At 36.2% G+C, this 15,078-nt stretch overlaps 1 protein-coding gene across 1 annotated transcript in view; it reads left to right on the top strand.

Annotated features, from left to right (window-relative positions):
• The first annotated feature begins 300 nt into the window (after positions 1-300).
• Positions 301-15,078, top strand: part of LOC129366368 (ephrin type-A receptor 5) — a 65,897-nt gene continuing 51,119 nt past the window's right edge. Inside the window, exons 1-2 of the mRNA XM_055040158.1 lie at positions 301-571; positions 9,737-9,801. Coding sequence (XP_054896133.1) covers positions 472-571; positions 9,737-9,801 — 165 coding nt within the window. The 5' untranslated portion in view covers positions 301-471. The remainder of the gene's footprint in view (positions 572-9,736; positions 9,802-15,078) is intronic.

Below are 15,078 nucleotides of genomic sequence, written 5' to 3'. Positions count from 1 at the left end.
ATACCAGCTTTTACCGTAAGACTCAGCAAACTGTAAAGCTTCTCACCTCTGCTCTTCTACACCAAGTCAGAGAGATGGAGTATCATAAATGGAACAAGAAAGTAATGGGCTTAGAACTAAAGTGGAAAGGACTGAGAATCGATGATCATTTGGGCAGCAGTCCAGCAGCGGCGGGTTTCACCTGTGGGTGGTCTGTGATTGGAGAGACCTTGCGCTTTTGCTCCGCCCCCCGGCGCGTTGCCCGCCTTCCCCAAACCGGAGCTCACTCCGCTCCTCATTACCGTCCTCTGGCCGCAGCGGAACATGAGCTCCAATCTGCGCGAGCGGACGTTGAACAATACAAATGGTTTTCTCACGGCTTCCCGTCTGACTCTGACTGAAGCTGCTCTTGTTTAGGGGACGACCCGCCGGGCTTTGAATTTTAATTTTTGTTCCATTGTTTTTTCTTTCGTTGTTGCTTTTGGATGCGCCATGCAACCTCGTTGGAGGAGTTGTGGCATTCGGCCGGTGGCGTGGACGTGGACTTGGAGCCTGGCAGTGATCGGAGCGTGGTGCATCCCCGCGAATGAAGGTAACGCGGGGGGGGGGGGGGGGGACAGACACGCTCTGGGGGTGACCGACACCAATCCCGAGCGAGCTGCTTAAATCAGGCTTTAATTGGCTCTGAAAAAAAAGTCAGATCGGTTAAAGGTTTGCAGTCTCTCTCAAGTGCTCTTAACCACCAGGGTCATGTGTTGATATGGCTGCTTGACAAAAGAAGGGGGGTGTTATTAAAGCAGGTAAATTTATGACAGCTGTTCTTTCAGCCTCTAATGACTGTGTGGTCCGACTCGATAAAAGCAGAAATAAAACAAGGACCTTTGAACATGTCCCTGTCAGATAACCAGCGCACTTGGACGTGGCAGCAAAGAGACATAAAGCAGCAGAGATGTCTGGATGAGTCCTGAACAATTTCCTAGAACACATAAACTGCTCAGTTTAATCCGTTGCAACTCTGCCAGTTCGCACATTGTCTTTCCAGACTTTACATCATCATGATATCATAAAAAAAAGTTTTAAAATGACATTAATTTTCCCATTCTTTCCCACTTCTTGCATGCCTACTTGAGCTACTTGGGCTACGTTGTGTTACAATAACAGGTCTTGCACTGCAAACTGTTTGAATTTAAGCCATACATGTATCATAATAATTAAATTGAATTGTATTTAAGTCAATATTTCTCCACAGAAATTGTGTGCAATTACCAGTTACAACAAATTTTCACATTTTTAATTTCCTTATTTGCCAAATTAGTTAATAATAATACAAAAGAATTTGTTGCTGAACCCTGGAACATCTGATCAGATCTCTCAGATCCACTCAAACAAAATGATGAAACTGCAAAATAAATATCATAACAATCGCCAGTGCAATTTTTTTTTTTTTGTGCCGCAATCAAACTCAACTGCTTAGACATTACATGTGGTAGACTGTACTGATTTAGAAAGCTTCTTGCCAATATTATTTCTGGCCAGTTGGAGGATTTTGCTTGCCTTTTATGCCCGCTTCAGATCCAGATTCTGAGCAAGATGCTCAAGAAGAGGGGTGGGATCTTCATGATGTAGTAAAAAAAAAAAAAAATTCAATATGTCATAATAATATTCAACAATAACGTCACAATTTTAAGTTTTCCACCTTACTAGGTGCTGTCTAAACTAGAGTCTTATGCCATCGACAGGTCTGACATTGAAGTTGAGATTTTTTTCGCTGTTCATTAAATTCTTCAAACCAAAAACTCTCAGTACCTTTACTTATGCGGTTTATTATTAATAATATTATGATTAGAAACATATGCTTCAGGGCAAAAAATAAGGATGATCTCAAGACGTCTTAACTTTTTGCTGGATTCAAAAATTTCCAGAGCATATTTGTTTTTCTATTTTCTATCTTAAAGCAGCAGAAGCCTGATCTGCAGATCTCTAACGAAAAGCCTTTTTCCTGACAGTGACAGATAAAATTTGGCTTTTATTGGCAGCAACTGCCTCAGGGTTAAGAACATGCTGCAAACCTGGAGATTTGACATTAGCATTGAGCTAAAGCTGTATACAAACTTACTGTTTTATGTCTTTATAATTTTATGCATTTTTATTAATTATCTTCTGAAAATCCTTTTTTTTAAGTTTAGTTGTTCATTACCCTTCATTGCCTAGACATTATCTGCATTTGGTGTTACTGTCTCAAATATTAACAGGGGCATTATGAACCACTTATGTTTTCCATTATTTTTAAGTGTCTTTCCGAAAGAAAACCATAAATTGACATTTTCTCAACTTGTATTATTTCCTGTTGTAAAACTAAACATTTTTAGTGTTTTATTGATAAATGTTACATTATGGCAGATGATGAAAATTAACATTGAAATAAAAACGTAAACTTGGTCCATTTAGTAAGTAGACATACATAAACCTTTTAAAAGCAGTTTTTTTTTGTTTGTTTGTTCTTTGATCAACCTTATGACAAGGTAAATGTTGGTAAGCAACCATTTAACTTGCAGACTTCTAAAAAGCTGATGACAAAACTGATATTAGGATCTGATTTGGATTGTGTAATTTTGTATCTCGGGAAGTGATGCAGGGCTTGATTCAGCTGTTGAATTGGAAGCTACCAATCACATGCTAACTTCAGTGTTAAAGAACAACAACAGTCATTTGCCAATTAGTGAGACACAATATTCCCTCATCATGCAATGGAAATGTCATCAGTAAATTCAATACTAATTTGTGATAACATCTTGAAACTGTGGCAATTTTTTTTTATCGTCACCTGATAATCTCATAGCAGTATGTATAGATACATTTTGCAAAGTAGGGAAAATGGGGCTACGGTATTGTTTGGAGTCTTTTGTCTGCACAGTGAGCAGCATTTTAATGGCACCATTGTTCAGAGCTGTTGAACAGCATTAAGCTATCCAGGAAATGAGGAACATTCATCAGTCTGCGTATTCTTCCCATGATGGATTTATTTGGTCAAAGTTTAGTTTGACAAAAGTGACTCCCAATGTGTGGTCTTTCAAATAGCTTGGATGGGAGTCTGCAGGGCACCTTTCAGGAGTCCTGCGACATTGTGTTGGCTTACGTCTTTGTTTCTGGATCCCAAGGGTTGAAATTATTCCACCAGGGGTTCAGGAATTACCTTTTTGTAGTTAATAGGATGAGTTTGTCACCATTCTGAATGGTGTAAAAACAGTCTCACCAAAAAAGTACATGCAGTTTATCCCCTGAGGGGTTTGTTTTTCTCAACAACTCAGAATTTTAAATTAATCAACATGCAATAGCATTAAGAGACAGAGAGATGCTCTGAAGCAAACTTACATTTGAGGTTTTAATCTAGGATTTAGTCAACTCTTTGTCCTCATTTATAAACTCATAATCAGTGTTTTTGTCTCATTATTTTTAAAATTGGGTGTCTTATAAGTGTTTTTATTCATTAAATATTCACTACATAAGTACAAATCAGATATTCAACACAAGTTAAAGATTAATTTGATTGATATTTGCACTGTGATGGATAATCATAGAATTGCATGCATAATTGAAGGGAAGAGCACAGCCCATAATTAAATCAGCCTGCTTTTCCATTTGACTAATTCATTATAATTGAAGAGGGGAAAACACTGGGGTAACACACAATCACAAAGTTTATCTTTGTCAAAATCTTAACTTTGGCAACTCTCAGGACTTACTCATTTTGTCTCAATGTTAGCATAACTTTGTCACGCTTTGTGCTACTACAAACATGTCTCATAAACAAATGTTTTTCATCAAGTTAGAATATCATTTAGGAATAAATTTATTTTATAAACATATAGATTCAATCAGCAAATACCTCAGCTCCTCAAATCATTGTTGATGATAAGGCATTGCTTCTAAACTTTTTCCTACCACATTTTTTTCCTTTCTCATTAATATGTTTGCCAGATTCTGACCTTTCGTGGTCAGGCTGCTACATAATGCCATTGACCATGATCATTAAAACCACTTGAGATGAACATTTCACATACCCTTCTGTGGATAATGAGTCTGTGTAACGAGTTTCTCTTTTTAGTTTAGATTACTGAAATAAATTAACTTTTCAATTATATTTTGCTTTGCTCAGATGCACCCATGGTCTTTTTGTGTTAGTAGGAAGCCAAAAGAACATCAGATGAGAAGAATAATCTTGATGCTTATTTTAATGGGAACAGTTTCCTGTAGTGATGAATCCCCCGACGAATCATTACGAGGAAAACTGTACACACTTCTGTGATTAATTTCATCTCCTGAAGCCAATCCATTCTTATTGAAATTGATTAATTTTAGAGAATGTTTGAAAATGCACTTTCAAACATCCTCTTTGGGGGGGTGTTTGGGAATTATCCTAATATTAACAGTGCAGACTGTTAATATTAGTAGAATAAAAAAATAAATAGATAAATAAATATGTGTTGCATAAGTGAGTCAACACAATTAAGGGGGAAGGGAGAGAATTCATCACAACAGGTTTGAGAGACGGTTATATCTGCCTGTCTGCATACAACACAGCAGATGGAGAGCAGACCATTTAGCCAAGAACAATAAACATGTAAAATGTAAGCATGTAAATGCTACAATACAATTGCTGGGTGTAAAGATAGGAAGAAATAGAGTTGGGGGGAAATCTTGTAAAAAAAAGAAAAAAACCAATTGTGTGGCTTTTATTTCACAAAAAAGAACTTAAGAATCACTTGGGTAATGTTGCAACTAATCAGAGTATCAAAATTGCTCATATGTTAACTGTATTCTAATTGAGAATTTTTAACATTCAGAGCAGAAAATCTCCTCACACTTCGGCATATTTCAAATCTCAATCTTTGAAACAATTTCGCTCACGACTTTAAGCCGCTCCATTCATTCAGTACTGATGACTTTTAATAACACGTTCTGTAGATGCTTGTCATTTCTGAGCTCCTTGACTTGACTGGTTTTATCCTTAGAGAGTGAGATAGAGAGAATGAAAGAGGTAACGTATCCCTTATGATCTAGTTCAGTATCACTTATCTGTTCTTTATGGCCTAATTAGGTGTCTAATCGCCTCCTAAGGACATCTTTTATTATTCTCAGCAGAGCTGTGGAGACAGTAAGACGCGGCGAGTGTGTGAGGGGGAAGTGTGCTTTTGTTACAGTACTGGCTTTGTCCTTGTTTTGTTCTGCTCTCCTGTCTGCAGGTGTTTTATGTGTAGCTTTCCTTTTGTTTACTTTTGAGGGTTGGCTGTTCTTTTTGCACAGTGCTAATCACAGTATCTACAACAAAAACAAAACTGCTGTCCAGTTATATACAGCTGATGTTCATAAGCTTCGCAAATATGAAATCAATGTTATAACTCTTTAGAGAGTTGTAATTTTGGGTTTACCTCAGATTCAAGACATTTTTTTTTCTAGCAGGTTGGTTGCCTTTGATTTTTAATTAAGTGTCTTTAACTTATAGTTAATGTTTTAGCCCTCAGGGCAACGGTTACTAAATACAGATTTTTGTCACGAATCTGACCAAATTCACAGTGGCAGTATAATACATTTTTATGTCAGCTCATGTAAGGAAGTGGCTGTAACTAGCCATTACTTTGAACTAGTACATGTTCTAATGCATCATGTGAAGTCACCTTTGCACTTCACATGTATGCCGACACTTCACAATTTCCACTGTGAATTGTTTGTTCATTTAAAGATACGTTTCTTTTTATTCCATTATTAGTTCAAATTCTCCATCTGGAATAATTTCAGTATTTTTAGTAAACTTGAACTGTGTTATTCTAAATTTACAGATTATTTAAAACAGTTTCGTGATTAGCCTTTACTTTCATTTCCCTTGGGAAACAGTGAATCCATTTAATTTGGCATGTAGACCAACTAGAGGGCCAAGTAGCTTTGAGCCCATAAGAGATTCTCATGGCATCACAACCTTGAGTAAAAACATCACTGTTTCATATCATCATTTAGAGCTGAGCAAAATATTAATCGCAAAGGTCTTCTTCAATGCAAAATTTGGAAGACTATAATATTTCTTGTGCCCTGCATGAAAACCCTTTAACTACTTGGATAGACTTTGATTGAGCTTTGTATCCACATTTGATCTACGTCTTTGAGACCAAGGTGAATTATCTACCAAAGTGTAGATTAAACAGAAACATGCAAGTTAATCATTATCAATATTGTCAATACGATATCCTCAAAGTTATCACAATGTCATAATTCTAATGTTGTGCAGGGTTCATCTTTTGGTTTTCAAAAAAAAAAGTAATGTAGAAGTGATCTAAGCACTTTATATTTCTTTGCAACAGTTATTAAAATGCTGCTGCTTGAGTTTTATGCTGATTATTATGCATATAGGAATGTTTATAATATGTATTAGTTGAGAACAGCTGAAAGTCTGACTGTATCTATGAAAGTTCATTTTTATAATTTTTTAACATGAATAAATTCATAGTAAAATAATTTTTTATGGTTTTTTATGCTTTTAACTTATGCTTTACTTTAAAAGCATAAAGTAAAAGTATTTTACTTTATGCTTTTACTTTAAAAGCATAAGTTAGAAAGCAAACTGGCTGTTTTCACAAAGTATCTTCACATTTGGCTGTTTTGTTGTTTATGGAGTTAAACTGAAACCCAATAGTTGGCTAATTATCTGAGCTACTGGCTCCACATGTTTCACTTTTGGAAAAGCTAAACACTCCAACAACAATAAAGGGTGGCGCTGCCTTAATTGTCACAGCATGCTTTTCCAAGCTGGAAAAGCAATCTTTTGCAGTTCAGATAGTGACAGTCTTGAATTCAGTTGCTGAATTGGAAACTTTAAGTGTGCACTCTTTCTTTTAAACAAGAAAAATAAGAGTCACATTTAAACAAGTAATGGGAGCAATGGGAGAATGGGGCAACTTGGTTCCTGACTGAGACTACCTTTTATATAAAAAAAAGACTTTAAATTGTAGGAGCAGTAGGAGGGGAAATGTCAAGAGATTTGAAATTTTAACCTTTTTAAGACCATGGTATTTACTGAGACTGATAAAAGGCGAGTGTCTGGGGTCAAGCATGAAGCTGGTGAACAAATAGCATTTTTTATTTTTATTTTTTTTTATTGAAACAAAAATGTGTTTGCTCTATTTTTTAATTAAGCTGTATTTTAGCTGGGATGTCTATATAATCCATTGCTATGCTTAATTCTAAGATTGTCATATTGCCAAATATGCATTTTTTAAGTGGTCCTATTTGTGCTTTTAGAAATACAACATTCAAATTTTTTTACATCAAAATAGTGTCAAGCTTGCCTATAATATAGTCTGAAACGTGGATATCTAAATCCCAGCTTAAAGCTTAGGGTGTCATATCTGGGGCCCATAATAATGATTGCATTTTCTTCACCAGAAATAGTTACACATCGGCAGTGAACAGAAAACGTGCCACTTTAACAAAAAAAATTATCCTGGCAATTCATACCATGGAAACTTGTGTGGTGAGATCTCATTACATCCCTTTAGTTTAGTTTAGAACAATTCAGTCAAGGTTTAACCAATCTAAGTATTTCAGATTTTAAACAAGAGCAGAGCCGAGATAAACCAAATTCCTTAGAAGAAGAGAGGGGAACAAAAACCCTCAAGAAGATTGAATGACAACATCAATGTTATTTCTTTACTTTCCACTGCTGCTAACATGGTAACAAGCATAACTGAGATGGTATTTGCAGCCTTTGTCATATGAAAAACACTTCAACCCTTAATACCCTGTTGCTCTGTGGAAGGACTGTACTACTTTGCACAATTTGAATACAACTTGCTGGCAGACAGTAGTAATTCCTGTGCCCACCACTTCATGTTTATTGCATTTAAATATAGTAATTGCACCATGTCAACAATTAAGTTTTTTGTAGTCATTTTTTTGCAATAAATGCTGCTTTTTACATTAATAGTTGCAACCCGACTCTTTAAAGTATTACAGTCATACTATAGATATTTAAGTTTCAAACATGACAAAAGGATTTAGGGGGAAAAAGTATTTAAACAACTTAAGACAGAGAACCTGATACATTTGGTTTTTCTTTTCAGTGCATGTCGGTTTTAAGCTGCTTCAATTCATCACATATTTGAGTGTAGATGACAGAACTTTTATGGCTGGATTGCACAAACATTATCATAGAACAGATAAAGCACATCAAACTTCAGAACACGGGTTGGTTTTATGACTCTACAACCTGCGAGAACAGAGACAAAGTCTGGAGCCACCAGAAAAGCCATTCATCATCTGTCTGTAATTTATGAGGGACTCGTTAAACTGCTGCTGAGAGTTTGTCCTGACCCAGTCATCTGGAAAAAAAAGGCTTCAGCTCTTGTCAAAGTCACTTAAGTCTTTACACCTGCCTGTTTCTCCCACAGCCAGTGTGTTTACAGCAAGACCTGTCTGTTCGTTAATGTGCGCTGAGCCATACCCACCATCCAGCAAAGACAAGTTGCAGCTGGATGACACTTTGACTTTCGAAGTCTAGCAAAGTGCATTTAAAACCTCCCACTATGAGGTCATGGTCACCATAGTCAGATGCTATTTTTTGCCAAGACCTTGAGTAATTTTGCTGCAGAAGAAGCATTCAGACTGTGCAGCTAGAGGAGATAAGTGACTGTAAAGCTGCTACCGGTCAAGTAGTCACACTTGACAACTTTCATCTGAGAGACTGAGCTAAGAAGGTTTGGTGATACATATTTTTGAATTACTGCATTACATAAAATTTTTGAGTTTTTAATCAAAAAGGTGGAAGATGTAATGTTGCTCTGCTTGAAAGAATAGCTGCACTTTTTTATCTGCATGTTTTTGCTGAAGTATTGCTTTTCAATCAAAGTTTAATCTGTTGTAAAACTTAATGCTAAATGATATTAGAAAAACATGCAGTTACAATACCATTGATGACAGAATAAGTTGCAGTAATCTATAAGGTCTCAATACTTATTTCTGTCTCTGCATACGATGTCCCAACCTCTTTCTGTGAAAATGTTTTGAAAAAAATTGTTGCCTTCAGATAGACTGAACTTGCAGAGCATTTTTCCAGTCATCCTGCCCACTTACATTTTTTACATTAGGGATATTCATATATTCACGCTCACACAAACTCGTAGATCAAGAGACAACTTGGGGTTAAGAGTCAAAGGGACATTAGCATGTGACAGGAGGATTCTGGAATTGAACTACAGCCGGCTAAATATATGATTGGCATGCAGATAAATAATGTTGAACTCAAATGTGAGAGTCTAACAAGAATGTAACGTATTTGCAGTTGGAGAATTGCTAACTGGTGTTGTGATCATAGTTTGATATGGTGTATAGCTTTCAAATCTGCCCGGTACTCAGCATCTGATTCGGCAGCAGCATGCCACAACCTTCATCAACTGAGTTTTTGAAATATGTTTCCTTAGCGTGTCTTCTTTTCAGAAAGCATGTCTTCTTTTTAGAAAGCATGTCTTCGTTTTAGAAAGCATGTCTTCGTTTTTGAAGACATGTCAATAAAATATTTTAGAACTGATTGGATTGGAACTGCATTGGATAACATGCAAATGTCTCATTTAATACCAGAGTTTTTAAATATACAGTAATAACAAAAAACATAAATATTTGCTGTTCTTGATGTTTTTGTTGTTTTTTTTCCCCCCACATACATTTAAGACTTATGTTTGTGTTATTTTTTTCTCTCTCTTCCTGAATGAAGTGAACCTGCTGGATTCTCGCTCCGTGATGGGAGACCTTGGTTGGGTGGCTTATCCAAAGAATGGGGTGAGTCACTTTATTCCAAAGGCATAAAATACATTTTTCATAAGTCCAATTTTATTCAACTTAATATTTACTTTATTTATTTCTATCTTTAAATGAAGTGCAGAAGACATAATATATTTCAGGTTTTCACTAAGCATATCATTATTTCTAAAGAAGCGTATGGGTCGGTTGAAGCTAAAATGTGTTTTGTATTATTTCAAGATATTTTTAGCTCAAGTCATGAGCTAAAAGTAGTTTTGCGGTATGCTTTAGCTTCTAGGTACGCTAAACATACCTAGAAATACCTACTTCCCATTTCATTATACATTTTAAGTGCTTCATTTGCTTTGTCGAGGTTAAAGGTCATTTAATTTCTGGAAACCCTTACTTCATTATTAGGCTAAATTGAATTCATGAATAAGATATTGAAAGTCACCATGGAATAGATCATTCTCAAGCCAGAAGTTGAATATCCATCTCCAAGTATTCCCAAAGTGAAGGCCAATTAGAGAATGAGTTACTGGAGTGGTAAAAATGTAATTTCACATTACATTATAATATAGTGTTTTTAAATGAAGAAGTGGTGCTTGGAGAAATATTACCTTCAATATTGACAGGTTGCTTGGAACAGAATTACCCAACCAGAAAAAATGTTGTAATTCTTTATTTGGTTTAGAGCGATTACTTAGCATTTCCATTAGATGCATGTGAAACATTAGTCACAGTCGTAGCTTTTGCTTGTTTAAAGCAGGAGAAACCCACCAGACGAATAGTGCTGACCGAGCTGTTTTATCTCCTCTTGATATTCAAATCACGGCTCACTTTGAGGCTGTACACTATGTAGATGGGAAAGATAATGCTGAAAAAGCAGACATAGGTGCAATCATAATAAGGAAGTGATTATGTTAAGTGTGTGTGTACGCGCATGTCTGCGTGCGTGTGTCTGTGTGTGTTTCTGACATCCAAGCTACATAAATAACTTGAGGGTAGACGGAGAGGAAATGAGACCCAAGACATATTGAAGTCTCCTAATGAAATTCCCATTATCTCTTCACGTTTATCTATGTCTTAAGATGAATATTAAGTCATTGTCTATTTAATTTGTGTTATAAAATGGGTGTGCAAAGAAAGTAAAAAAAAAACAAAAGTTGTCTTTCTGTAAATGTATAAACAATATGACTTTTATCACCAATTTATAACAATTTTAAGGGGCTATATTTTCTTACACGTCTCACCAACAGAGTAATAATCCCTCTTTGGAGTGTTAAATGGCACATAGTTGGAGTTGGCCATTGCAGTTTATCTTTCGTGTTTGTATCCCATCTGTAGCCCACTCCCCCTCCACAAACAAATGTCCGCATTCACACTTCCAGTCTTGGCTGAAGAAGTTGTAAAAGTGGCACCAAAACTTTTTATCATTTCAATTCTACTATACAGAGTCTGGCAGCTTTAAACTTGTCCCCTGCTTTGGTATGATCTTATCACCAATGCATCTCCAACTGAGCTTTGCACATGGATTGCCATGCAAGGGAATTATTTGGTTGTCTAACAGATGAGGCTTGCCAAGACCAAAGCAACAACAACAACAAAAAAATGAATAGAGAAAAAGAATTATAATTGGAGTGGACAAACAAGACTATAAAAGCACCTTTTATGGAAGTCACATTGGTGACGATAATAGAATAGATTTTTAGCCATCTACTGCTTTTACTGCTTGAACTTTCTCTGATTTTTAAGCTACTACGACTATGGGATCAACTTTGCCATCCATAGCCTGAAAGATTTAACCTTGAATTGAACTTTACCATTTGTAAAGCATGACTGTACCATTGGGGCCGTGTATCCCCTCACTGGGTGGGGACTTGTAGTTAAGTCCCCACAGTTCATTTGTGTTGTATCTCGTCAATCTCAAGTTGTGATAGCAGTTGCCGTTTGCGGATGTTGGAACACTAAGCTACTAGTTGTTTAGCGCTTAGTGTTGACTGGGGATGTCGAAGGAACCATTCCTTCCCCAGTCTTTGCATGTAACCTCTCTCACTAGGGTTACTTGAGTAGTAGCATTCCAACAGATCCACATTTTCATCTCTCGCCCATTTCCGTCTTGTTAGCCCATTTGTCATCCAGGTGCTCTGGTTTCCCAGCTCAGAGGATAAGAACCACCCGCGGTGGGTGAGAAGGGAATAATATATATATATATATATATATATATATATATATATATATATATATATATATATATATATATATATATATATAAGGTTAATGTGATATATTTAGACCCTTCTTCACATCTGGCCGTACACCATAACTTTGCTTAATACTGGCTTCTTTTTTCAATGTATGGTGTGGCAAATATTCACCATATTTAAAAAGAAAACAGGAAAAAAAAAATAGTGCAGCTTCATATCAAACATTTTCATTTACACTTTAAATTATATTTTTACATTTTTATACAGCTTTTGAACTTTAAAAAAAAATCAGGGAGTTTTTTTTTTTATATTATTTTTTTTTATAATGAACAAATACTAATAAGTCATCACTTCAAGGATCATGGTGCAAATAACCTCCCAAGAGATGTGATATAGCAATCTGAGATCTGATATAAGATGAACTTAAAGTTGAGACATTACCAGAATATCATGGTATAGAGATGGAGAGCTGCCAGACTGTAAGGAAGTGACAGACTGTCATTTGAAGTGTGTGAGCTGAAATTTGGGGCTAGAAAAGCTAATTTTGGCTTCAAGAATTAAAGTTCTGCTTAAAGTAGAGTGTACAATTTGCTGCCATATGTCAGTGATGGAAGAGGTGAACTTGTCTATTAGTTTGGTCTCAAAAAGATTTTAATTCTTTGTTTGAGACAGCATAAAATAAGTAGATCTCACAATATAGATTATATTTTGATTCCCATGTAACCCATCAGTCCAGTAAATCCTCAAACCATTTCACTCTATATCTAAACATCAATAGGTGATGGCTGATGGGTTTGTAAAGGCCTTGCAACAAAGCAGACTCTGAATGTAGGGGTGACAAAAGAAGACTGATGAAATGTGCTTTGTGCTATATCAGGGTTGCCATTAAACCTTCACTAAAAGAATGGAAAAACAGGACGGTTGGCTGACAGACGATGGGAGAGGCCTAGATTGTCTTTTAAGACTAGATTCAAAAACTAAATCTGTTTTCAGATCAGATCTAACCACTAATATTGAGATTAATGCTTGAAAAACAAATCTCTAAAAATATTCTCTTATGCCACAATGTCACCTAATGAGGCAATCTTTGCACAGATTTGCTTCAGCTAATGTTTAATCTTACTATCACAGAATGAAGAGGCAGTGTTTCACAACTCTGAATGCTGGAAGGCAAGGTTCATAGGCTTTTACTTAACAAGCTTGACAAATGGTTAGTCACATTTAATGCACAAGTTCCACACTATTCATTAAGTTTCTAACCAAGCTACTATGTTTCCTCCTGTGTATCCCTTTAGAGTGTTTCCATGTTCTTTAAGCAACATCTATGCTATCCATCTGATGTCATTGTGAGATAATCAGTGAATCTATTTGCCCTCCTTTGCCCATCAGTTTAGCCGTGCAAGTCAGGCAAACGAGGCAAAATTCACTCTAAATTGATGTAATCTGTGCTTTGCTTGACTGAGCATCTAGTCATAAAGGTCTGTTTCATCCAGGGCCTCCACTGATTCAGTGTGCTTAATTGAGCAGAGACGAGGACAGGCGAGCATAAAATATGCTGAGCACACTGTACAAACCAGGCAGGCGATGGGAACATGTGCAAAACGTTGGCGAATGTCACTACCACCAGCTGTGTGACACATTTGAGAAAGCGAACCTGGTTTTTGACCATCTTAAAAAGGGTGAATAGACGTTTTTTTTTTCTGATTTTTTTTCTGATTTTTTTTATCTACCAGTTATTGTTTTCACTTTCAAAAGATGTAAGGCTATGATAAGAGATGAAAAACACCTTCTGCAGTATTTTAAGCTAAAAATTCCCTTTTTTTGTATTAAAAAAAAAACACCCAAAAAAAGCAAACTCTTAGAAGGAAGATGTAGAAGGTAGAAAACAATTATGCCTCGGATTGATCACTCTGGATATTGCAGATTGTATGCCTGTGTAATTGTACAGTGGTCACAATGCCAAAACACTATAAAGAATACTTATTTTATGTGTGCTTTAACACATATTCTGTTTTTAATTTAAGTGGAACTCCTGCCATGAGATCTCATTACATTCTTGTTTTTTTTGTTTTTGTTTTTGTTTTTTTTTTGTCTTGGTGTATTGCAGTAGGCATGATGATATGGTTCAGAGCTAGAAATAAAAATACAAAAAAAAACACAATGATGTGTAAGATTGGCAGGATATATAACACAAAGCAGTTAAGGGAAATGTAAAAAAAATGTAAGGTCTCAAAAAAAGAGCAGAGTCTGAAAAGAAGTCTTAAAAGGGTGAAGGTAAAGAAAACCTTTTGAGTAGTGTTTCTCTGTTAGACCTAAGATCTGATAATTAAAACTGAGAATGCAGGGAACTGATGACAGACATGACTCAAATTAAAAAAGCAGTGAAATGACACACGAGACGAGGGATGAATGAGATGCGGATGGGAATAGAAAAAGACGAGGTGAGGTGTTCTCTGTGTGAGGAGCCAAAGGAACAGTTCTATTACAGTGTCACGATGGTCAACGGTAATGGGTGGTAATAATAAGTTGCAGGCGTCTTTATAGAATTAAAGCTGGGAGAGCACTCAGCGCAGCCACAGGGGGTCTGCTGATGGAAGTGTTACACAGCCACACATTTTAAAGTAAGAAAAACTCAACACACACACTAATGAGGCTCTGCAGGGATGCCTATAGGGACTGCTGTGTTCGCGGTGTGGAGGGAGCGCGGGGGGTGGTTGGGCAGCGGGGGTAATAAGTACGAAGTGCAAAGGAGGCAATGCAGAAGGTTAATGTTATATATTTAGACCCTTTGTCACCACTGGCCGTTATACTATTGGCTTTCAGAACTTGGTTAAATTGAAGCATAATTTTACCTTTATTAAATACTATATGGATATTATTCTATTCCTTCATATGTAATTAGGTGTGATTTGGAATGAAAAAAAAACCCACATCAAATCCCACAGTTTCTGAGTATCCAAGCTTTTATTGACAGTTTCAAATGGAAAACGTTTTGTCAAGCCTTCAAAATGTGATGTACTTTTATCAAATGAACTGCTTTGTAAAGGCTTTTTCTTCATCAGGACAAAGTTAACTCCATTGGTGGTCTTGACATGCTATATTAGCTGGT

This window comes from Poeciliopsis prolifica, unplaced genomic scaffold, assembly GCF_027474105.1.
Source record: "Poeciliopsis prolifica strain line A6 unplaced genomic scaffold, Auburn_PproV2 SCAFFOLD015, whole genome shotgun sequence".
Taxonomy (NCBI): domain Eukaryota; kingdom Metazoa; phylum Chordata; class Actinopteri; order Cyprinodontiformes; family Poeciliidae; genus Poeciliopsis; species Poeciliopsis prolifica.
This window is presented reverse-complemented; position numbering and strand designations above follow the sequence as displayed.